This window comes from Petromyzon marinus, chromosome 52 (assembly GCF_048934315.1).
Source record: "Petromyzon marinus isolate PM22_M1 ecotype Great Lakes invasive population chromosome 52, UKy_Petmar_22M1.pri1.0, whole genome shotgun sequence".
Taxonomy (NCBI): Eukaryota; Metazoa; Chordata; class Hyperoartia; order Petromyzontiformes; family Petromyzontidae; genus Petromyzon; species Petromyzon marinus.
In genome coordinates this window covers 6,616,570-6,641,582 of record NC_133718.1, presented here as the reverse complement: position 1 = coordinate 6,641,582, position 25,013 = coordinate 6,616,570, and the positions used below count along the sequence as shown (strand labels likewise).

The 25,013-nt window shown below is 43.4% G+C and overlaps 2 protein-coding genes across 4 annotated transcripts in view; one reads left to right on the top strand and one right to left on the bottom strand.

Moving 5' to 3' along the window:
• The window catches only part of M1AP (meiosis 1 associated protein), a 49,652-nt gene extending 38,407 nt beyond the window's left edge, over positions 1–11,245 (top strand). Inside the window, exons 9-10 of the mRNA XM_076075021.1 lie at positions 1,499–1,705; positions 6,590–11,245. Coding sequence (XP_075931136.1) covers positions 1,499–1,705; positions 6,590–6,967 — 585 coding nt within the window. The 3' untranslated portion in view covers positions 6,968–11,245. The remainder of the gene's footprint in view (positions 1–1,498; positions 1,706–6,589) is intronic.
• A 163-nt stretch (positions 11,246–11,408) lies between these two features.
• Positions 11,409–25,013, bottom strand: part of LOC116953627 (ATP-dependent clpX-like chaperone, mitochondrial) — a 36,895-nt gene continuing 23,290 nt past the window's right edge. For all 3 annotated transcript variants that reach the window (XM_032973993.2, XM_032973992.2, XM_032973994.2), the window contains exons 11-17: positions 24,638–24,718; positions 23,886–23,969; positions 21,185–21,340; positions 20,024–20,191; positions 17,975–18,067; positions 16,063–16,169; positions 11,409–13,610 (exon numbers count right to left, since the gene is read on the bottom strand). In XM_032973993.2, the coding sequence (XP_032829884.1) occupies positions 13,520–13,610; positions 16,063–16,169; positions 17,975–18,067; positions 20,024–20,191; positions 21,185–21,340; positions 23,886–23,969; positions 24,638–24,718 (780 nt within the window). In that variant the 3' untranslated portion in view covers positions 11,409–13,519. The remainder of the gene's footprint in view (positions 13,611–16,062; positions 16,170–17,974; positions 18,068–20,023; positions 20,192–21,184; positions 21,341–23,885; positions 23,970–24,637; positions 24,719–25,013) is intronic.

Below are 25,013 nucleotides of genomic sequence, written 5' to 3'. Positions count from 1 at the left end.
ATTTTTTACACAGCTCATCTCTCGACACAAAGCAATGCATTACAATCCTAAGACTTTCAAGCAGTTTGCCACACGTCCGATCCATCAGCTGCAAACCCTGACACGTACACAAAGAATCCACGTCGGTACCACTTACTTTACCTGTAATCCTAAGCCACTACGACTCACGATAAAGCTCCCGCTTACCTGTAAGCCATGTTGCTTCAGAGTCAACGTCAGGGTTAGTGGTAACGACATTTACAAGTCCTCGTGTCTTTTGAGGAGTACGGTAGTTCATGGCTTTTCATGCAACAATTTCGCCAGTTAATACAATGCCACATGAACTAAACGACCTCCAAGCAGCTGGATTATAGGTCTGTGTCACCTTGCAGGCAATAGAATTTGCGTTCAAAATGTCAGCTTCGCTGGAGCCGTATGAGTGTTGACCTCGCACACACCAGCAGCCCACGCGCATTTATTAAGCGAAACATTATACCGGCAGTGGCAGGAGGATTTTTTTTGCTTCATATTTAGAAAACACTAATATGTTCTGACACCGGTGCTACATAGCCACGCGCACCCAGGGAGCCGCCACTGAGGTCAAGTGAGAACACGCCTGAGCAGGGCATTGGACCTGCCCCAACGCCTGTGCACACTCGGCCAAGGCATTATTTGTTGGCAGCCACGCGTCCTTTACATTTTTAAGGAGAGTTCGGTTGCTCTAAGGACACTGTCGCGTTTCCCAGAGACGTATGGCACTGGATGAGTCGTCGCTACTGCCTTTATACAAAAGCGGGGACTCTGACCTCTGCAGTCAATAACCAATACAGCCAGCCTGACATTATATCCCAGCATCCATGTTCTCTCACAGGTTTTATATAAAATCCTTTCACGTTATAATTTTAAGGCTGCCAACACTGTCACAGGTCGTGACCAAGGGCCAGCCTTGTGAATGCGTATATTTAGCTGGCCATTATATCAGAGAGATGGTATTTCCATTGAAGACCTCAAACTTTATAGTGTACCGTGATGCTTTGTCAGTGGTGCTTTTTTCCCATCAGAAAAAAAATGTTTATCTGAAAAGAGATTCATCTTTACTTGCGTGGCATGTTGTAATTCTGAAGTGACTGAAGAAGATATGCTGACATCAAGAGTGTAGACTAACATTTAAAACATGATTGGATAATTATCATTTTGCAGAATCACAAATTGTTTAAAATTACATTAATATGTATTTCATAATGCCTATTACAGTTTGAAATTTTTAGTCACAGTAAAGTAGATTAATATATCATTCATTTTTTACCAAGGCTGTTTGCATTTGGCTCTGGCTTAGGATGTCACACTAATTCTGTATTTAGTATTTCAACATGTGGAAGAAAAAAACTAAATACCCAGAGAAAACCATCCACACAAAGTGAGTGTGGGTGGACAAGTGAGTGAATAGGTGAGTCATTGAGTGAGTAGGTAGGTAGGTGAGTGAGTGAGCGAGTGAACAATGCTGTGCTGCCATTTGTAGGTGCGGGGTCAGCAGCTTCTTGCGTCATGTGACAGTGAAAGTTCGGGCCCCCTGCGCATGGGCCCAGTGCGGGCCTACTACCTCCTGCTGCCCTCAGGGGGCTTGAGCCTGCTGATAAAGTCCATTGCGGTGGCCGAGCTGCTGCTACCGTGTGACCAGCCCCTTCTGCCTGAGACTCCGGAACTAGGAGCCCTGTTGGACATAGAGGTGAGTACGGGAAACTTAACCCTGTTAACCCTTTCCCGTTCCGATGACGTACGTGTATGTCATCAGTTTTTCTTTCCATTCCGTTCCGATGACGTACGTTCATGAACTACTTGTGAAATAATTTTAATTGGCCTCTTTATACACACGAGAGGCGCAGCTTTTCTACGCCCAGCATTGATAATTGCTTATCAATCAAAATGAAAATGTCAATTCTCAGAGCTGAAATATGTTCAATTGAGTTTAAAATTAAATATATTTTTATTTTTCAATCACTGGTGAACAGGCTAACATCATTAACGTGACATAATTGAGGACTTCAGCCAAATAAGACGCAGCAGATGAGTGAGGAGAGAATTTCTGATCAACAATGCACATGATTCATAGTTGAAACCTGCATGTTCAGTTAACGATGCTGATGACTGATGTACTGTATATAATAAGCTTGTGTGCCTATGTATTTCATAAATGTGACACGAAGGTTGTTTGCCCATTGACATTGCCTCTACTCATCTAACACACACAAGTCCCATCTAAAATTCTGGGTTGTATCATGCAAAATATATTTCCACCACAGAAAAAAATCTAGTTTCTGCCAGCCAAAAATCACAATGGAAATACACCAAGTCACCTTGCAAAGAAATCGACACACTCTTGCACAATATCATTTATAAGTTTTGTGTGAAACTTTACCATTCCTAGCAAGTGCACAGCCATCACATGAGAGTAGGCACATTGCTTTTGACATTAACTTAAAATTCTGCAGTGTTACGGTCTTTTTCCCTGAGTATGATTCAGAAACATATTCATGGAAACTTGGCCACTTGTGTGTGACACTGCCAAAATATATTTTGCTCCAGGATGTCAGCATACTCGTATCAAACTAGGTATGGAGATGTACTCCTGTATGCCAGTGCTCTGAAGGGAAGGGTTGGTGGATAACATCAATTAAAATATGTATTTATACTGACAGATTCCGATGAGCTATAAAGCTCTTTTTCACAGATGTCCATATTTGTAACGCTTCCAAAACTGGCTGGGCTACAATCTACCCAGAGGATGTCGGTATAAGAAATGGGTTCACAAAGCATGCATTCAAACCTTAAGAGTGTTATGCATTAATTTTATCTGCATACCTCTGTCTACTTTCACATGCAAAAAAATATAGCATTCCAATGCAGGAGCCCCTTTAAAAGTTTTTTATATTTCTGAATTATATTTTATTACAATATCAGTTTAACACGTAGGCTTTCGCGACCAATATTATTCATAATAAAGGTTTGTGTTGAAGAGTGAATCCACAACATTTACAGTTTGAGTACCTGTAAATGTTGTGGATTCACTCTTCAACACACCGGTGGGCTAAAGTAGTGAACTAATTGTCTTTTGTCAACGTGACACTTTTTTTGCTGATTGGCCGTGTCGGGTGGTGGAGGGTTACGACACATTTATAAATAACGCGATCTAACCCAAAAACCTTTATTATTACAATATTCTTGCTGCTTAAACTCAGGACAAGAGAACCCTACTTGCTGTAACAGATGTCTGAATAGTCAAGTCTAAAACAGCACATGTTACTAAGGAGGTTGACTGCAAGGGTTTGGTAGATACAATCCTTCGTTTGCATTCCCAACTTCAATTGCAAAGTTTACATTAAATATGGTGAGCCATCGCTCATCACTGTCGGTGTTCCTAAACGAGTTTTGGAAATTCCTAGAAGCAAGGGCCAATTATATCATAGGACAACCACTTTCAACTTCCCACAACGAGGAGGTATCAATTATATCAACCCCAGAGGAATGATAGCCTGACTTGACCCAAAGTTAAGACTCTTATAAATCCTTTACTTACCCACGAAGGAATCGCTGAGTGTCTAAGATGCCTTTTCAAAACAATGTTTTCATTCAGCATTCTTGTGAGTAGGAAAATTCGTGCACCGAGGAAACCCATGCAGATGAGGGGGGAAATACTTAAATATTAGCACATACAAGTCAGCAACCTACTTGCTTTACTGCCATCTACTGGCCAAATGAAGTCTGAAGAATTCCCTTGCATCTCTGAGCCCTCTCCTAAAACCAAACATTTCCAAGCAAGCCCGATTTAGAGATGAATGATAACCCATCTCCACTGTGTTTAGTTTCTACGGTCCAATTAAGGTACCGGAGTTGAAGGAAGCAGCCAAAGAAATCCCCACGTGATGTGTGTTGTCCACGGGCAGTTGTGCAGAGGTGTCCTTATTACTAAGGGTGATGTGTTACAGCAAGTGGGGGCTCGGTGCTCCAAAAACCCATTTAATTTATTTTCCCTTTTAATGCCAGGAATGAGCTGCTGACACGAATCGCCGCTGATTTGCGTCAGCAAAAGTGGCAGCCAGAAGTGATTCCTTTGGTAAAATTTCAACTTCCCCGTAACCAAAAAAATGCCGTGTTAAAAGTAGAACAGCGCCACTTCACACCACCTGCCTTTAAATTGTAACCCTGAGTGGGGTGGGTTGGCTGAGGAACGATCGCAGAGTGCTCACAAAACCTGCCACCTCAGAAACGCGGGGCGAGTGGAAACAAAAGGGAACCTGGTGGGTAGGTTTGAATTACTCAGTGGGAGCCACTTAACGTCACGCTGCTGAAATCGCAGGATGGATAAAAAAGTAGCTTCTCGTGATACTTTTCACACAGCAACAGCTCAAAATGATAGAATCCAGGCTCACACGATATTACCCTTCAAAACAATAAAAAAGACATGGATGTGACAATTTAGGTATTTGTGGTTGCTGCAGATGGAATGAGGCAAGTGCAGAAGTTTTGAAATGGAGAAATTAAGTTGTAGAATGCACAATATCTATGCTAAACAAGACTCCTGTCATGCATGCTGGCGTTTCCTGCTAAGACGTTAAAGGAAACGAGATTGGCGCCTTCAATGCCAATGCTATTGCCAAATGCAAAGCAGTGGATGAGGCATCTAACAAAATGAAACATGCCAATATGAAGCTTCAGCTAATAGGCCGTGCTTGCACATTATAAGTTTTATCCTAATGCGCATATGCATGTGCCAGATTCAGCCCTTAAAATACGAAATTGCCTCAGTACAATTACATTTAAACATTACCTTAGAAGTGCTGCACTTTGTGGCATGAGCAAGCTTTTTAAAATGCACAACCACGCAGGCTCAATCATCCTATTGTCTATGTTGGGAGAGTGACATTTGAAAAGTAAATTGCCACTGACTACTTGAGGTTTTATATGTATCAAATCCTACATTCATTATTTTCAAAGGAACATAACATTACTTGATTAGTCTCATGATTGCTCTCTACAAAGTAACGTATCATATGTAAGGTTCATGTAGCCTGATGTTAAGAGCACAATCCTTGAAACAGTTTTGGTTTCAACTCTCTTCGGTCAGGAATGTTGGACCCACTTTGACTTCAAAGACTCTCATCAGCAAGGCATAACCTCTAAAACCATAGCAAGTGAACGTGCTGTTATGGCCAGAAACCATGAATCAGGCTGAGTTTTGTCAGCATGGCGTAACCTATTTACCCATAACCAGGGGACACCTTGCTAAGGTCCTCTTTCAACTTCAACTTTTTAAACTGCAATGGGTGTCAATTCTAGAGGTGAAGAAAATGTTAGGGAATGACCTGCAAAGATGACGTCGCAGGGCTGAAATGACGTCCCTTTATCTACGCTAGGTGGCGCATATTCTATATGCCCTGCCAAGAGTGTTGGTTGGATGTCAATCAACTCCATTGTTTTGCTTCGAGATTTGAAGCTTTGACTGCAAGGATTCATACTCTTTGGTTTTTTCGGTAATTTAGTTGTTTTATTTTTATTTTACCTACGTGTCCATTGTTTTGCCTTTGCTTAGTTTTTGGTTATGCTTTAGATTTGTTTTACAAATTGTGCTCTCGGTTTCGTGCCATGAGACAAAAGTTATTTTCATTCAGAGCTGCTGCGGTTAGTAGCACATCACTCTGTGTAAGAGAGTGGCTCTGGAAGATGACATCACAGTACTTAAGAAGTCACTTCAATATAACTCCCTACCCACACCGAGGGCACACCAGTTAATGCCCAGTAAATAATGATTTTTATCTTTACTTGGTCGGTATGTATAAAAAGCCAAATTGTTTCCCAAGTCAAACGAGCATTTACAATCTCAAGCCAGTTGTGAAAAGTTCACATATCTACGGCAGGGGTCAGTCATTCCATTCCAGAGGATGACTCCTGTAAGTATCCACAAAGTGGTACTAATTTGATGAAAATACAGGGCTTAAATTATATCTGACTGAGATTTAAACATATTGTAAATAGGATTCTCTAAACACAGGATCAGCCAGCTGCTTCTGTACTGGGACTGCCATGTAATATAGGCAGGCTGTCTCAATGAAATATTAGTAAAACTTACAAGATAATGATGGATGATTTTAAGGCATGCCATATAGGAATGTTTTTTTTCGATTTGCAATAATGATCATTGGTGTCATGTCATGAGAAAAATAAATTTCCGGTTGCAATACCCCAATCTCCGGAAGGTGATATCACAGAACTATTTCTGAGATCCTTCAATTGCTTCAGCCACAATATGAGCAGAGTATTTTGTGACATGGCCTCCTGGAGAGGCAGTTATGAGTTGTCAAACAGAAATATTTCTCAGAGCTGGAATTTGCCAAATTAAGGGTGTGATGAGCTTTATACGCAGTGATGGGTGATCTGGCTGAGGCCATTAACGCGTTAGTAGCGACAGCCCAGTATTAGAAGAACCCTGAAGCCACCAAATCACCACACTACAAAGACCCTCCTTGATCCAGTTTTGATTTGACAAATTCTTGTCAGCAAGCCATACCCTCATTAATACCCCAATATCCTTCCTGTCCCATGTATCTCGTTGCAGACCGCCCTATCTGGCCTGGAGGTGCTGCACACATACAACCCCCTGCACGTGCACAGTGGCCTGAGCCGCCACCACGTGCGGCCATTGACCCACGGCAGCAGTGGCAGCAGGGCCCCATCCGGCACACGGGCAAAGGCCACGGGCCGCAAGCCAATGACACTCACGGCCACCGTGTCGCCCCTGCAGAAGCCCCTTCCAAGGCTGCAGTTCTCCACATCCTCCACAGCAGCAGCGGCCAGGTCGGCACCACCACCATCGAAGCGATTGCGACCGACACTGGCGGATTCCACGTTGCGTGGTGGTGGTGGTGGCGGTGGTTATGGTGGTAGTGGAGATACATGGCATTATAACATCGAGGAGGAAGATGTTTTTCTGTAAAGCTTGGTCCACAGGTAGAGAATCTTATAGAGTGGTGTTGATTATAGCTTGAAGCAAATTCACAATGATCATCTACCAAAGCATCTTAAAGTCAATCTACATGCAAAATACTTTTTTCAGTGGTAACAGAAAGTCAGCACGATTGGAGACAATTTAAAGCGAAAAACTTACTGCGTTTGCCACCTTCAGCTTCAGGGAAAACTGGTTAGCGATAGAGCTATGTGACATCACGTGCTGTGGAAGCTCTTCCTGCGATATCACATCCTATGCGAGAAGCGCATACCCCGTGGTTAGGCATTGAGCTAAACATGGTACCATAGGTGTCTGGACAATCAACAAAACCATGATTTTATCGTATTGTCATCACCTGAAATATTAATACTTGATGCAACACATGATAGAGCAACAACACAACGTGATATTCATATTCTTGGTTCGTTCGGTAAAGTCACGTAGAAGGGAATCAATAAAATAATAAAAAAAATATATAAAATAAAAAAATTCTCACAAGAAAATTTGTTGAGGTTTTCACACCTGATGATGATTACTTGTGTTGCAGTCGAAACGTCGTGAGAATTTTTTTATTTTATATTTTTTTGTTTCCCTTCTACGTGATTTTACCGAAAGAACCAAGAATATGAATCCATGCAGTCACGAAAGCTTTAAATCAAAACACCACGTGAATAATAATTTTTCTGTCTCTGTAAAACTCACAATATGCGGACCAGGCTAAATGGGAATGGTGACTTCACCAAAAGGCACTGATGACTTCATTGCTTTGTGTGCTCAATATGGGCAAGCGACTCAGTTAACCATTTGAGTGGAAAGATATAAGTTCAACAACAACAAATGAATTGAGCTTCAGAGTTGATTAACATGTCTCCAAGTTCAAATGAAAAATTAGGTAGTAATCATCTACATCAGCAGCTCTGAACAAGCAGTGGATATTCTACTTTCACATGGTGGGGAATGAGTCTCTTTATTTAAAACCCACTGTTTTATATTCCACAAAGTGGTAAGGCACTAAATATTTTAATGGCCATTGCAGGATGATGGGTTTAATAAACCCCTGGCCGGGATTTGAACTCGTAACTTTCCAGTTGTGAGGCAAGCATTCTAAGAACAGCACCACCCGGGTGGATGTCTTTTTTTCGTGGCACCTCAGGTCGCTCAATGTACCAATGATACCCGCTCAATATCTCGCCCCTGGGATTTAACAAAATGCTCCACACGCAGCGTGGACATTAAATGTTAAACATCTTGTATTTCTCCTCACCATTGCTTTAATTCCCATTTTCGTTTGCTCCCCATATAGATTTAACATTTAATATTTTCCCTTTAAGCAATAACATACATCGGAGTTATATTAAGTGGGTTATGGAACCAATATTTATTTCAAATGCATGATTTCCACCCCCATCCACCCCACCTTGTTGTGCTCGTGAAAAAAATCGAAACAGATGTCATGGATTACATGTGAATTATTAATGAAATTCAGGCTAATAATGCTCCTCCGAGACCACTTATTAGTAGATCCACATGAGACTCGAAGCACCTGTCTGCCTGAGCCTGAGCCAATGAAACATTAATAAGCTTCTATAAATGTATTAACATTTACACAATTTCAAGGCGAACCTGAAACCCCCAACGCTATCAGAGGCAAATTCCCTGTATTGCATTGCATTTTAACTTTTTAATGTTTTTTTACAGAAAAAAAGTTCACCAACAAATCTTATTTCCCTTCGGGGATTTATTACAGTTTTGATTACAACGCATTCTGCACGCAGTAATCCCGAGCTTACTTTTTGGAATATACTCTGAATTATGTTATTTTTTAAAAAGGATATCATTAGAGTGCACATTATATAAATGCTGTCAACACAGCTTAAAAAACATAAAGAGGCACATCAAAACCGTTATAATTACCAACGCCCAATTAATATTACTTGTAACTACACGAATTGTATATACTGTATACTCTACAGACTAAAAAAAAATCGTTGAGCTCGAACAAGCTTTAGGTGGTGCACATCTCCACTGGCGATGTTGAACCAGAAGTGGAGATTCCACAATCCTATGTAATGGATCAGTCTAAAATTTGTTACTACTGCCGACTTCCCACTACAAATATTGTAGCGTTGCCCAACTAAAATAGTGCAGCCGTGCTTTTGAGTAAGCAATTGCCTCAGTGGCACATTTGAAAAATGTTTAAGTCTATTTTTCTGTCAGGCCACTCGGAATGCACAGCCTAGATAAATATATACGAGCATCTTCGTTTAATTAACGTAACACATTGTAAGTATAACAGTCTTAACATCCTCATTTATTTGCAAAACATTATTCTATAGCAGAGCTTCGAAGTTGGTAAAAAAAATTGAATGTTTAAATTCGTGAGTTATGTATTCGTATATGAAAAATAGAGACCACTTTTTGCAAACAGTTTCAACGCATGACATTTTTTTGGCAATATTTAAACGCTAGCATCGTTACTGCCTGTTAGAAGAGTTCACAGAAATCGTTTATGGCATTTGAATTTTTATTGCAATGATTATTTATTCTGCAAAGTTGTTTATGGTTAAAAAAACTGAATTACAATAAAGACACGGTACGTGAAATAATAAAAAGCACTTCACGTTATTTCATTAGATTGATAAAGTGTGGAAAAGCTGACAGCCTGCTGTTTATAAAACAGCAGGCTGTCAGCCGGTTCGTTCTTCAGACTTTTAAACAAAACCCAGCAACATGTGACTCACCGGCCCAGACACTGGCACACCTATGGATTCCAAAGCTATCGACTGCTGGACAAAGACCATGCAAACTCCACCGCACAATGATTACAACATATACTAATCTCTGTTAGCCATTCTCTATTTACTGATATATGCTGGTATTGCTAACACCTACACAAATGGACCATGGCAGCTACAATGCTTAATTTTCTGTCTATCACACTAGTCCCTGTTCAATTCCCATCGCTACATCTCTCACTCGCCCAGTCTGTTCTCAGCTCACGTCAGCCACGCACATGTCGCCCTCATCGGAGTTCACAACTAGTCTGGGAATAGTGGCGCCAGTTCGTTCCGAATGCGCTGGTGTGAAAGCGTGACAATGCTGCATCCACTACACCCCCAACCCATCAACAATTCCGCCTGTTTGTTGACAACATTGAGTCCCGTTAATAGCGGCCAGATAGGGAGCAAAATAAAAAAAACTGGTTCCGGAGCAGGTTGGGCTATTTTAAATAACCCATTACAACCCACGTCACGGATGTGCTTTGCTTTCAGCATCCGTGTGTTTTGAAGCGCCTCGCGCTAAACATTAAAAAAAATTCAACCGCCCGACGCTGAGTAAAAGGGGCATGGAGTCGGCACCTTTTGTGGCTTCCCGTGGGAAAATGACAAGTCCAGAGCGTGTGTAAAACGGGCGGCAGTCAGGCACGATATTTGTTCTGTATGGGTCTGCTAAGGTCAGAGTAAATAACTCCCATTGTGTGGAGGCAAAATTAAAGTCAATGCTCCCGTTTCCTTCAATGTTATCCTTCCACCGATTCTGGATTACTGTGACAATTTCTCGGCTGTTTTTACAATGAGGTCGGTTTATTGCTTGAGAACCAAAACAAATTAAGTGTACTTTAAAACACAAAGTACACGCAAATGTAAACACAATAAGACAGCGCCACGCCCTGCCACCTTTGCCTCCCCAGTTCTTACATTTACACACCATATCAGGTACAGTACTCATTTAAGGCTGAGTCAACCTAGCGAAGGCCCAGGACCAGTTCAAATATTCGCTGTGATCCATAGCCGGGAATCGAACACAGCTCGCTGAGTACGTAGCGCAGTGTTAACCACTCTACCACCGCTCCACACATAATGAGAAGCATGACCTTCAACACACTACAATTTACAAAACTGAAGTGCCTTATATTGTATAATGGCATTCCGTTCTTCAAATGCTGTGATCACTGACGTTTTTTTACAATAAGTTTTTGGTCACCAATTTCTTTGTATCTTGTTTTAGCTTAATGGCAGAAAAATTACCTATACCCAGCACACTTCTACAGCCAATAGAAGCATCATTGCAGCAACAACGATGAGTTGCACTACTGGCTCATGTGGGGAAACCACATGGGCAAAATCGTTCTATAAAGCTTAAGTGAGACAAAATACGTGGGAATTTTATTTAATTTATGGACCTATGGCTGATGTCAAATGAAATTATTCTAAAAAGTATCCTGTTGTTTATTTTTAAAAATAAAAAAATACATGTATCTGTTCTCTTATCGATTCACAAGATTAAACAGTATGTAATGGTTTAACTTCAGAACCTAATTTTCAGACCGTGGTTCTTATTTTGGCTTTTAAAGCAAAGTAACATCTACCATTTGTGCCAAAGTGAGCCTCAACATAACAAAGAAAGCACACCTTGGCAACATCACAAACACGTTTTTCAAACAATTTATTCCCATCTAAAAATCAGTCCTGCAACATTGCTTGTACAGGAGGCAACTATTACATTGTGCGGATAATGCAAACACTTTTTAATACTATAACAAAAAAACATACATAGCTAAACACATAGGGTGCTTGCACATGTATCACCAATGTAATTCTCGTGCTGTCAGGGTTCAATAATATTTTTGATGTTTCCTCCATCCCGATAATTTTTAAATAAAACAAATCAACAATGTGGTTTCATGCGTCAAAATGCAAAGCACCGAGTGTCAGCGGTGAAGTTTTAGCCCAGGTAAATCCAGATGTGGTGAATAACATTCACAAAACGTTGCCCCCTATTTGTATTTAAACCTTTGACAGTGGAGGACCTTGTAACATCTGGCAAAATGACAAAATAAACACTTGAAAAGCACAACGTAAAACTCAGTAAAATAACTAGTCTTCAAGTTTATGAGATGATACAATCAGTGTTTTTCTCTCACTCTTTTAAAAACCCGATTAATGACTCCAAATAACCAAATAAACAACATCAGGCTCTAAAAGCAGCTGTGCCATGAAAACTTGTCGAATTAAATCGTCATGGATGGCTGCAAAGCCAACTTTATGATCAAGAATCGGCAAACTTTTTATTCGAAATAACCTCGACACAAATGTAAAAATGTTTGTACCCTTGCATGCGTGGCGTGCATTGTGTTTCGTCTTTATCTGGAGGAAACCGCGTACGTTAGTTTTGCATCCACGGCGTTGCTGAAGTTTGTGAGGAACGCGCACAGCCACAAAGCCATTTCCTGCCGCCTTCATAAAACAGACCCAAGCTCCGGAAATGTTGTTCAGGAAGTCTGAGGTTGAAATTCAAATGCGGTCTCACACCAGTGGCTTTAACGTTACGACAGAGGCTACTGCTCGCCCGGTGTAAATGTAGCACCCATTTCTGCTCAATTCTCACTTAGTGCACATCTTGGATGAAAACTAGATTATAAAGTCACTGAAATTAAAATAAATGTTTTACAAAATACAACACACTACAGCTATTGCAGACTTTGGTGGATGCAAAAGCAGGGTCTGCTGACCAATTACCCTACATTATTTTACTTGCCTAACTGATTGCAAAGGTCAACATCCTATATTTATTTAACCAAATTACAGCCCAGTTAGATTAATTTGCAAGGTAGATCTGCGAAATAATAGTTGCATACGGATAATTCGTGAATACAATGTATATAAATTTGGCAATTTTAAATTAACTTTTCAGAATTTAAGATGTGGATTCTGACATAGTTCATAACAGACTGCCATTGTGGTGTCACAGAGTCTTTAACGCTCAGTATATATTAGCCAGTTCACTTTGGCAATTCCCCCGAGGGATAGTGGGTGGCTGAAGCAGGAAAAGAAGACTTAACTTCATGAAAACCATCTTGGGAGGCAAGCATTTTTGTCCTCATCACCCTAAGTTTTAGACCACGATTCAATTAACAATGAAAGCCCTAATACCAAACGGCGGTGATGAGACTACAAACACCTTGGAAGTGAGGTGTTGACTGTGCTGCTGCTGGGAGATCATACAGATGGAATGAAGCAATCGTGAGGTGGTGGCAATCACAGCATTGGACACAATGTACTTGTTACTTTTGATGCTTACTAGGCACGTAATGATTTGTTCATTAAAATATATTATTACGCTCATGATACATGCATTGAAGTGTGTGTGTGTGAAGAATCACTTCCAATGTTGTCTGTGACTGGTTCATACAAACCCTGCAGCCACTGTAGATTCCATTTAGCCCAACAACATTGAATCGTGATCGCAAATCACATCCACTGAATCTTGGCCGGGTGAATCATTACATGCCTATTGCTCTCACCAAAGTGTGCCCCGGGCCATAGCGCTAGAAACAAACTCGCTAAATTGTGAACTTTACTCGTTGAGGTTCATTTTTCAATTGGACGAACAGCCCAGGCGATCGGGGCTAGCCTCCCCCCCCCACCTCTACATCCGTCGCCTTACCCCGTTCACCCACCCGCACGCACGCCCACCGCACACGCCCGCCAAGTGGCTTCCAGCCGCAGCAGTGCCGACTCAAATCTCACATGGAGGAGGTCAGCTGCTGGCAGCGTCTACCTGCCGATGCCAGCTTTCCTCCAGCGCTCCCCTCTGGAATTTCTCCGCGCTGCCTTCCTTGGAATTGGTGCTGGTGTTGACGGACAGGAGAAAAAAGCAACATTAAACTAAATTATAGAACGCTCACTTGCTTGCACGCACGCACCGCAGTGTTGATAGTGAATTTGGTTTTACACGTAGGTATTCGAGTGTAGGCGTTTTTTGCACGTATGTGCATATATGCACATGGGCGAATACATGCATGTGTGTCGGCAAGTGCGAACAATATTAATTAATATTAGCAGGTTGCTAAACACACACATATATACCTGCACCAAAAGTCTATCAGGCTAAATAGGGATCTTTGATTCGTGTGTGTACATGTGTATGGGGAGCGGTAGTGTAGCGGTAGTGCAAAGGTAGTGCACTGCACTACAAACCCGGTGTCCCGAGTTAAATACCCGCTCAAGGCCAACACCCGTGACAATTATCTGAACCGGTCCTGGGCCTCCCCTAGGTCGACTCAGCCTCAAATGAGTACCTGGTGCGGTGTGTAAACATCGCCGCTCGGGAGACAAAGGAGGCCAGACATGGCGCTGGCGATCCACCCCCTCGCATGCTGTGCCAGCCTTCATAGGTGCTAGCTAACAGCGCTTGCCCAAGCAGTGTTAAAGCAATACGGCGTGTACGTACATATATGGGTGAATTTATGTGGTGGGGACCGTTGGTGCTGTGGTTCGCACACTGTGCTAAGAACCTCGTTATCTGGGTTCAATTCCCACTCCAGGTGACAACTAGTGGCAAATGATACCTGAACCTGTCCTGAGCCTCCTGTAGGCCAATTCAGCCATAAATTAGTACAGGGTGTGGGATATAATCATTAGCATTGGAGAGACAAAGGCGGTTTGAATGTTACTTTATTACTTATTTAAAACTGCTCCCAATAAATAATTTACGGTGGGTTTTTTCTCCTCCTCGGTGTAACTTATGTTTTTTTGCATTCTGTATATTTTATCAATTAACTTAAGTGTGCAGAGCGGTGTTGCACAGCAAGCTGTGTTTTTTCCATTAAGTAAAAAATTCTCATTTTAATGTCGAGATTCATGCTAATTTAGACTTAAATTAAATAGTTCACAACTGTTCTTTCGGTAAAGTCATGTAGAAGGGAAATAAAAGCATAAAAACAATAAAATTATCACGACGTTTTGATTGCAACACGAGCAATCATCAGGTGTGAAAACCACTGCAAGAAAATTAGAAAAAAGTTTTCAACCCGATGATGATTGCTTGTGTTGCAATCGAGACGTCGTGAGAATTTTATTGTTTTTTTTTATTATTTCCCTTCTACGTGACTTTACCGAAAGAACCAAGAATATGAATCCCTGCAGTAACGATAGCTTTAAATCGAAAAACTATACACTCGGCTACTCCTGACGCAATTATCTGGCTCAAGTACCTCAATGTAAAATTGGAGTAGTTGCTCGACAGCAGTTGTAAAAAAAAAAAAATACTTAAGTGTGCATGTATGCATGTTTTATATTTTAAAAAAAACGTATATATCTGATTTAACATTTTTTATTTTATTTTACAGGCTCGTTTGAGATACTGTTCCGAATTTTGCATCATTTACATTACGTGATATAATGTAATCCGTCATCGTGCAAGGGTGGCGTCACCCAATTCTGCATGACACCACTAAGCGGGAAAAGCACGGAACTAACAGAATACAAGTGACGTTATTTTGCCGTCACGTCGTACTTTCGAATGAATCTGAAACATAAAATTTTGATTTAAAGACCGACACACCTGATGATGACCGTTTGAGTTATGGTCGAAACGTCGTGAGAATTTTTTATTGTTTTATATATATTTTGTTATTTTGTTGTTTCTCTTCAACGTGACTTTACCGAAAAAACTAAGAATATGAATCTGAAACATGTTTGTTTCTTCCTTGGGTCATTCAAAATGTCATATCGAGGGTTTTATTTTTGGATTGAATACACCATTAGGTAACATATCCCTCGTACGATGCTTCATATAAATAAAATCAATCTTGTTCAGAGTCGGGTATTTCACAAGAAATGCTCACGAGCCACTATTACCTGAACAAAAATACAACTCGGAAAAATGTTCACTTAACAAAATTAATGGTTAGAATAGGGAGAACCCCCCCCATAATAGCGTCATTTGTTTACCCACTGAGTCAATTGGCTTATTTTATTAGGAGGGTCCTGCTAGAGACATTTGGCCAGCATCTCATCAAATAATTTTTCACGAGGGAGAAGTACTAGTGCCCGGAGAAGTTGCGCGTGTATAAGGAAATAATGCTCGTTAAACTCCAGTGAACAGCAAACAGTCGGCCTGCAATGGCTTACATAAACAAGTAGACTGTTGAGTGAATGAATAAATAAGTAAATGAATGAGGGAGTGACTGAATGAGTGAGTGAATCCAAAATGCCGCTGCCTTAATCATATTTAATCTCCCCGACCACTCCCCACACATCAAATAAAAATAAGATAAGAATGAGATCATGATTCCCCACCGGATGTAGGCTGCCTCTTTCACACCCAGCACCACGTCCTCGTCCACGCGCACCGCAACAATGTCCGAGCTGGGAACTTCAAACATCGCGTCCAGCAGCAGGTTCTCCTGATGAGACACGGAGACAACATAGAGGCGTAGGTGAGACATTGGGTGAGACACCAGTGAAACACAAAGACAACACAGATGCAGATGCATAAGGGAGACACTAGTGAGACACTGAGACAACACAGAGGCATAGGTGAGACACCAGCGAAACACGGAGACAACACAAGAGGTGAGACACCAGTGAGACAAGGAGAAAAACAGGCATAGGTGAGACACCAGTGAGATACGGAAACAACATAGAGGCATAGGTGAGACATTGGGCAAGACACCAGTGAGCCACAGAGACAATGAGGGCGACACGGAGACACAGATGAGGCACAGATACGGTGAGATGTGACGACAGATGAGACATGGGTGAGCTATGTCATGTTTGACACCAAGGGAACCGTGAGTGATATACAGACACAGGTAAGACACAGAGACACGGGTGAGACGAGGGACCAACAAGCACAACACGGAGACATAGGTGACACATAAAGACAGTGGAGACACAAAGACAATGGTGACAAACACCATGGATGCATGAAAACCAGTGCCACAAGCAGAGGGACAGCAGGGAAGAAACAGGTGGACATGGAGACTCTCAGTTCCATAATTAATCACTATCATTCTAAAATACATGCAGTGAGCACCAAAGAATGCTCTATGTATGTGTAGTATTTATAAAGATGAATAAACTTCTTAGGAGGCACACTCTGTTTACTGTAATTATTCCCTTATACAGTCTCAACACACACAGAGGGGTATCCAGTCCCCTCACCCAATACCCTAAGGAGGTACAGCCTCCGGACTCAGCGTAACCCACACACAGGTCTCCTTGATACCTAAGGAGGTACAGCCTCCTATCTTGGCGGGACTTACACGTCTACCGCTATTCTAGAGTCCTCCGGCTGGGACCTAGGGGAGGCTATCTGACCCACCGCTGGCCCGGTGGGTCCTGACCACTGGGTATGCCGAGCCTTAGCCCTCAGAAGGGCTGAAAGGCTGGTCCAGGGTCCTAGCTAGTCTTCAGCCCGGGCTTCGGTCTTCGTGTAGGGAGAGAACTCACCGAGCTCTGTTGGGTCACCCTTCTTATACTCGTTCGTGGCCAGGTGTAACCAATCACACATTCCCACGTGGAACTGGCTGGTTGGTTCTTACCAAACGGTGGCTACGATCCACTTCACCTCGTCTGACCCCAACCGTTATGTACCCAGAGAGGTAACGCTGCACTGCCCCTTTTATACCTGGTGGCAATGCAGGTTATCGAACGGTGCGTAGTTAACACCTCTACATATGTGCACACAATAATGTGTAATTCATAGTCCTTTGTTAATCCGCTGCTGGAGGAAAGGATCCCCATGCTGTGTCATGTTGGACCATAATTCACCACGCTGCCAATGCAGACTGGTTTAGTTATCACTCAACTCTGACGTCAGCTGTGCCAGTGATGTAAATTCTATACTCTTTTGGCGGGGATCAGTAACTTGACAGTAAAACAGTTCACACCTCACAAAGTGGTACTCATTTTTAACCGACGCTCAAGGGGTGACGATGATGATGGACTGCGTTAACGTCTCAACATTCGACATCCGTGAAAATAGCTTCATAGCTCATCCGATTCCTCCAGGATAAATAAACAATTTCGATTCTGACCCCAAATGGAATTTGAACTCACAAGTTTACAACTACAAGCCAAGCACCCTCTAAACAGAGCTGCTCAGCCAGATGAAAAAAAAAACACTTCCACCCGAGGTACTAACCCCTGTCTCAGGTACTCAAGCTCCAGGACACAAAAAAGGGGCAGGTGGGGGGAGGGGGGTTACCATGATGGAGCGCAGGCCACGCGCTCCCGTCTTCCTCTCGAGGGCCAAGCGAGCGATCGCAGTCAGGGCCTCCTCATTCACAAACAGATCGCACTGGGCACAAGGGGCTTCTGTTACAGCGAGTGAACGCGCAGCGCTGTACAACACCGCCGTTCTCTCATCGTTGTCATCGTCACCGTTCCGTCATCGGAAACACGAAATAACAATTCAGTTGTCATCATCGCCGCTGCGGTGAGCATCATCTTCAGCCGCAAGTCGTAGCAGCTCGAACAGCACCACAATCTTCAGCAGCACCATCAGCATATTCACAGCAGCAACCTAAGTCCTGCTATGATCATCAGCAGTTTCAACTGCGTCATCATGGTCACAAAATTAGCAATATTAATATTGCCATAGCTAGCATCATCATAATCATAAAAATCATCAGCAACATCATTGTCATCATCATCAATCTATGTCATCAGACACAAGTGTCATAATCATCATAAATATCGCTATGAGCAGTCATCATTACTGTTATCATCAGCATGACCATCATCACTACCAGCATCACAATCATCAGCACCATAACCGTGTCTTATTAAGTACACGTTTCAGTTACATACTGAATGTGATCCTAAACCCATCATATATAGGTTCTCTCTCTCTCGGTACCAGTCTAAATGGGGATTCATAGATTAAGCAAACGTTTTCTTTTCATTATTACTTAAAACAGTAAATGTTGTATGTTGCCCTGCTCTGAGTTTATCTTTTGGCAGAAAAATAACAATATCTCATTGTTTTGGATTTGCAAACCAGCGCTTCAAATAGTTTCAGAGTTTAATGGAAACAAATCTAAGAGACGACTGGAATGCTGCCATTATGCAGATCCAACGAGCGCACGGGTTAACAACTCGGTACCTAAGAGGATTTATGATTGCTAGTATATTAAATAAGCAACTAAAAGGCACACAAAATTATATTACAATGGCTCTGTGTGGAATTATATAAATCAGAGCAATGGTAATGACATCAAGCATCCACTTTAGATGCTTTACTGCCACCTATTATGAAAGACAAAAAAAGGAGAACCTTCGGACAATTCAATTAAAACAAAACGCACTCGCAATGTGTTACGCGCCGAGTTAATGGACCACTGTGGTTTAATGGCAGGGTACATCGCCATGGCAAATGGAGGGGAGGCTGAATCGCAGCTTGTAAATTAATTGAATCTCTGTCTTGAGGCTTCCAGTTTATGACATTAATAGAGATTTTGAAAAGGTGGCTAATGAAATGGTGGGAGAGCGAGTGAGCATGTTTGTGTTGGTCTGTGCATTTGCGAGCCAACCCCTGTCTCATGATGTCCTGTCGGCGCTGTATCGCCAACTCCTCGAAATGCACCTGGCCTGGCATGAGCGCTGTGGCGATGTCACCGAGGATTACTCGGAAACGGTGACTGTTGTTGCGTGATTGATGATGCAATGGATTTAACAACACACAAAGGGGTGCAATGCGTGTTGTTTCGAGCCTGCATTAATGCTTCTGTCGTGATAGATTTCCACGTCTTACTCAGATTTGAATTGGCGGTGCAATGGTTCGCGGCACTGCGTTACCATCCAGTCGAACTGACTGCGATTGCCTGCCACAGCTGACATCAGTGGAAAGCGATACCTGAACTTCTTTTGGGACCCGGCTAGGTCAACTCAGCCTTGAATGAGTACCCACTGTGAAGTGTAAATATCAGCATTGGAAGTCATTGGTAGAGTGGTGCTGGTCACGCCAATCCCTCATGCACCGTTTCGGACTTAAAAAGGTGTTCAAGAACAGCATTCGCCCCAAAAGTCTATAACCCCATGTGAGGCATCTGCACCTTTCAGTGTTTATGCGATAACCCCCATACCATCAGTGAGCTCTGTAGCTCGGGAACTCTCCGCAAAGAATTGCCTGCTCATACGAGCGAGCGAACAATTTGCTGGGCTGTACGTTTACCTTCACCTTTTAATCGACCAATCATCTGCGCTCCACCCCGGTCCTGACCCCTGACCCACCACCGCCCCCACCGTGCCTCACCTTGTCCATGCTGAAGAGGGTGCGGTACTGTGGGATGAGCGCGTTGCGTGGCTCCGTGAGGATGCGCACGAGCGTCGCCGTGTCGAGGCCGTGCAGCGGAACGAGCACGGGGAAGCGGCCCACAAACTCGGGGATCATCCCAAACTCGATGAGGTCGCGCGCCTCCGCCTGAGGGTGGCCACGGCACAGGGGGCATCATCAGTGGTGGGAGAAGCAGCAGTGGCAGCAGTAGCAGGCAGCACCATCGTCATCATCATCATAGCAAGCAACATTACCATTGTTGTCATCACAGCAAGCAGCATCACCGTCGTCGTCATCATAGCAAGCAGCATCACCATCGTCATCATAACAAAGCAGCATCACCATCATCATCATTGCAACCAGCATCACCATTGGCATCATCAACATTGCAAACACTATCACCATCATCATCGCAAACGGCAGCATCACCATCAGAATCATCGTGGCCATCATCAGAAGCAGCAGAAGCACCACTGTCGCACCACCACCCATGAGCATCCCCAGTCCCAGCAGCCTCATCTTCAATAGCTACAATGGAAGTGGCGCCGGCAGTACCACTACACTGTGGGTGTATTAGGCATAGAAATACACGCCATCTACTTCACAGTGAACGTTCAAGATGCCGCGACTCCAAGAGTAGGCCATTGTGTGCCGGCGTCGTGGTCCACATTTGCCACATTTGAGAAATTATCAACTAGAACATAAACAAAATATATAAGAATAAAAAAAAATTAACATATGGAGCAATCATCGACCCCGACTGAAAAACATTTGGCAGGACCCTCCTGAAAAAGAGTCATGAGGCTCATTAAGGTGTTCCTGGATAAATAGGAATACAAAAAAATTGAAAAAAATAATCCCAAGTATAATAAATTACTATTACCATCCCCACTACCCCACCTGCCAAACTCAACAAACAGCAGCAAGAGGAGCAGCAACAAGGATCACATCAACATCATCTTTATCGAGTCCGGGACCACCATCAACACCAAATTCATCAGCACCATCAAGGTCACATCACCACCACCACCACCATCGTGACCACACGGATGTCACCATCACCACCATCGTGACCACACAGACGTCACCACCCCCACCATCACCACCATCGTGACCACACGGGGGACAAGCAGCACTCGCCTGCCGAACCAAGAGATCCCTCTCGTGCTGCTCCCACAGAGCATCAGACGCGACTCCTCCGAGCAGCACCGCCGACGCCGCGGAGGGCGGCGGTCGCGGTGACATGAGGGTTGCGTGGACCCCATCATCCCCGCTGCGCAGATTGAATCCCAGGCTCTGTACTCATTGTATTCACAATAGGGGAAATCGGCAAGAACGTGGAATTGCTATCGACATGGATTGATGCGGCGTAGCATTGCTTCTTACGTTTCATAGGGTATAATGTCGATAGCGTTTATCAGCAATGCCGTCCAGATCAGGTCTTCCAACATAGAGGCCAAGCATCATCTATTAGCATACCACTGATATGAAAACTGTTCGTATATTTATTTCAAGTAAAGTAATAAAAACATTTTTTTTTTAATCCATAGAGATGATGTAAAAAAATACCCGTGAGCAGTCTCATTGTATTTGCAAATGAGATGCTGTGAAAGACCTTAACACACGCATGGTTTGCGTTGTCTGGAGCTTTTAACGGTTACAAACTTGACGAGTCTATACGCGTGCAAACAAAATAAATGCATTCTGTAACATTACTTAAGAGTAAACCTTCAACCATTCAGTAAAAATGGTCACCTTCACGCAACCCTAAAATATAACCCTGCCATTTATATTTATTGTAAAGCTCTGTTTGTGCACCTCGTTGGACATGCACTCATATGTAGGACAATTTGCACAGTGATTAGTACACTGCACTATTAACCCAGTGGCCCGAGTTCAAATCCACCAAACACCACGAAGTGTGGGACTCCCCAGGTTGTGTGACTGACACAACAAGGGAAGGCCTTCATGCAGCCGAGCACTGACAATGGGCTGTAAATTATCGTTTGATTTGTAAATGATCAATACTCACATATGATTTGATGTATGCGTTGTGAACATATGGATCGCTTTCAACTGATTGTTACATGGCTATGACATAATGCTATATATAAACACGTGTACCAGTAACTACAGCACGATGCATATTGTTTGTCTATTCCGTACACAGCCTTTTCCAAACATGCGGCTGATTCATACACTGCGTGGCGCCAGTGCCGCCGATCAATGTCGCGAATAAGCCTATTATTGCTGGAGACCAGTAAAAATTCCCAGCCGCGGTCCGCATTGATTGCCGATGGCAATCAAATCGGGGCGGCCGACTCATTAATTGATGACTCGCGAAACAGCGCGCCGGCTCGATGACGTCGCGTGACGCGTGCACCTGGACGACTTAGGACGATCAAAATGTGAAGTGCAAGCAAAGCAGCGGCAATTTACGGGGATTCCCACGAGCCGAGGGGGGGACTAGCGAGAGGGATGCAAGCTCCACGCGGCGCCAGACTTAATACCGTTAAACGACGAACTCGCGCCTCGAAAATCGAACGCGCAAAAACAATCGCACCACCCGTCGCCGCAAACTAGCGCGGGCAAAGGTCAAATGCAACGAAGGCGGTATTTTTGTTGTTGTTGTTGTTTTTGTCGTTACAGTGAGCATGGCAACGCACCCTTAATGTTGGGAATTTTTAATTGAGACAAAGCTGATGCTGCGACGGAAGCGTTCGACTGGCAATTTAAGAAGCAAGCTCAAATCCCGTGTGGAAGTTGATTCGGCCCGTTATCATCACCATCATCCATCTGGTGTCTCCCTGTAGCAAAGTGCCACTTCACGGCAAGTCAACGGCGAATATCCTATGGAGACATCGGGCCTCTGCCATAGAATGTGAAATTTCAAGCACTGGCTCAGAGCCACCGAGAGGAGATCAGTGTTCGCCCCATGCTTGTTTGAGAGTGGGGGAGACGCGCTCTGGGCCAGATGCACTTCCCGGCTCGCTATCTGATTTTTGTGTTGTTGTTGTTGTGCAAATGCGCCGATGCCTCCATCACCAACAAAGGGGCCAATTGGCCAGGCGATGCATTCAGCCTTTTTTCACAGAGAAGCACATCTGGGCACCATCATAACTCTAAAATATAAAATAAAGATTTAGGAAGGGAAAAAGTCTGTTTTCAATGCATTTCCTCCAATCTTCCTTTAGAATAAAGATGTCTACTCTCAGTGGATTCTCGCCTGGTTTAAACACGGGTTACATGACAATAGGCACTGATTGGGACAAACGCGATGACACATGCATCAGAAACATTGGCACTGGTGAAGAAAACGGTAGGACTTTAAAATGCGCACAAAGCAGCCAGCATGAAGGCTTCTTTGTGCACTTACGAAGGAACAATCCACATAGCTCTTTCATGCGAGCTCATTTCATCGCTCCATCTCCATGGTGAACATCCTCTTTGTTGTGTTCCTTTCTTTGTTTGCCACTACACCAATAGCCTCGACTACCATCCATCATCACTTTTAGCGATGTGTCCTACCCAAGCCCCCCTTACCTTTCTTTACAGTTAAGATGATGCTTCTCACCTGTGTATGTTCTCTAGTCCACTTGTGACTCTTCCTGTCTCTCAGTGTAATAATAACCGTGCATCACTCCATGATTGTTTGCTCACTTTTAATATTTTGTTCCACATGAATTGTAAGTAATAATTCCTTGCACTTATTAGATGATTAATGTATTTATGACTCGTTATGTCACGCATGCTGGTCCTGGGTGGATGAGGGCAAGGCCATTGTGAGTCCACCGAGCCACCCACCCATTACCTAACACCATCATTACGGTTATCACATTACCTTTTGGTCTTTGCGTAGACTCACAATCTTCTCAAGGCCATTGAACGCTCCAGATGCCATGAAAAGAATATTGGTTGTGTCAACCTGTGCACAATAACACATCAACGCAAGTCTCACAAAACACTCTTCATGTTCCTCAACCATAACATCCAATCACACCTTGCTGACTTTGCCTGCCTGGCAGCTGCCCTCACCACCACCACCACCACACTACGGAACTGGTTGGCCATTTCCGACTGAGTAAACAGTGGATATCCATGACAGGTAAAGAAACATGATTGTATCTGGATAGGGACGGTCGGTAATAGGAACTGCATTTATGAGATTTTTGCACCGTTAAACACGATATTGATTACCTACCGCCAAAACACTCGCACGCTCACACAAGCACGAACATAGAATGCACGGGCACGCAAATCCAAAGCTACCCCTTATAGCCTGTAACGGGCTGTTGGGGCAAGTGCTGCTAGCAAGCACCTATGAAGGCTGGCACGGAACACGAGGGAGTAGGTGGTAAGTACCATACCCGACCGCCTTTGTCTCCCCAGTGGCAATGTTTTTACACAACAGGTACTCATTTGAGGCTGAGTCGACCTCGGGGAGGCCCAGGACCGGTTCAGATAATCGTCACTGGTGTTGGTTGTGAGCAGGAATCGAACTCAGGTCGCCGGGTTCGTAGTGCAGCGCGCTAACCAGTGCACTACCGCTCCTCAAATGCACGCATTCGCATGCATTCATGCATGCGTTCGTACCTGCACAGTCTCTCCACGGAGTCTCCGTGAATTTTTCTCGGGCACATTAACAACCGTACCCTCCAGCATCTTGAGCAGAGCCTGCCGAGAAGATAAAAAACGACAACGAACCACCAGGATGTAGCGTGTTAATAAAGGGTACATAAATCTATGTACATTTTGTGACTACACTGCTGGATGAGGGCCTCCCCCACGCCATACTTGTCTTTGCTTGTTAATTTGGTTTTAAAGCGGAGACATGGGAGGTGAGAAGCAGTGTAGCAATGGATTTTGTTGCACTGCTCTCTGCTATCCAAATGGCCTTCCCGCCATATATAACACCCTGTCTATTCAAGGTGGTCCCCCATCCAAGCGCTAGCCAGGTTCAGTCCTGCTT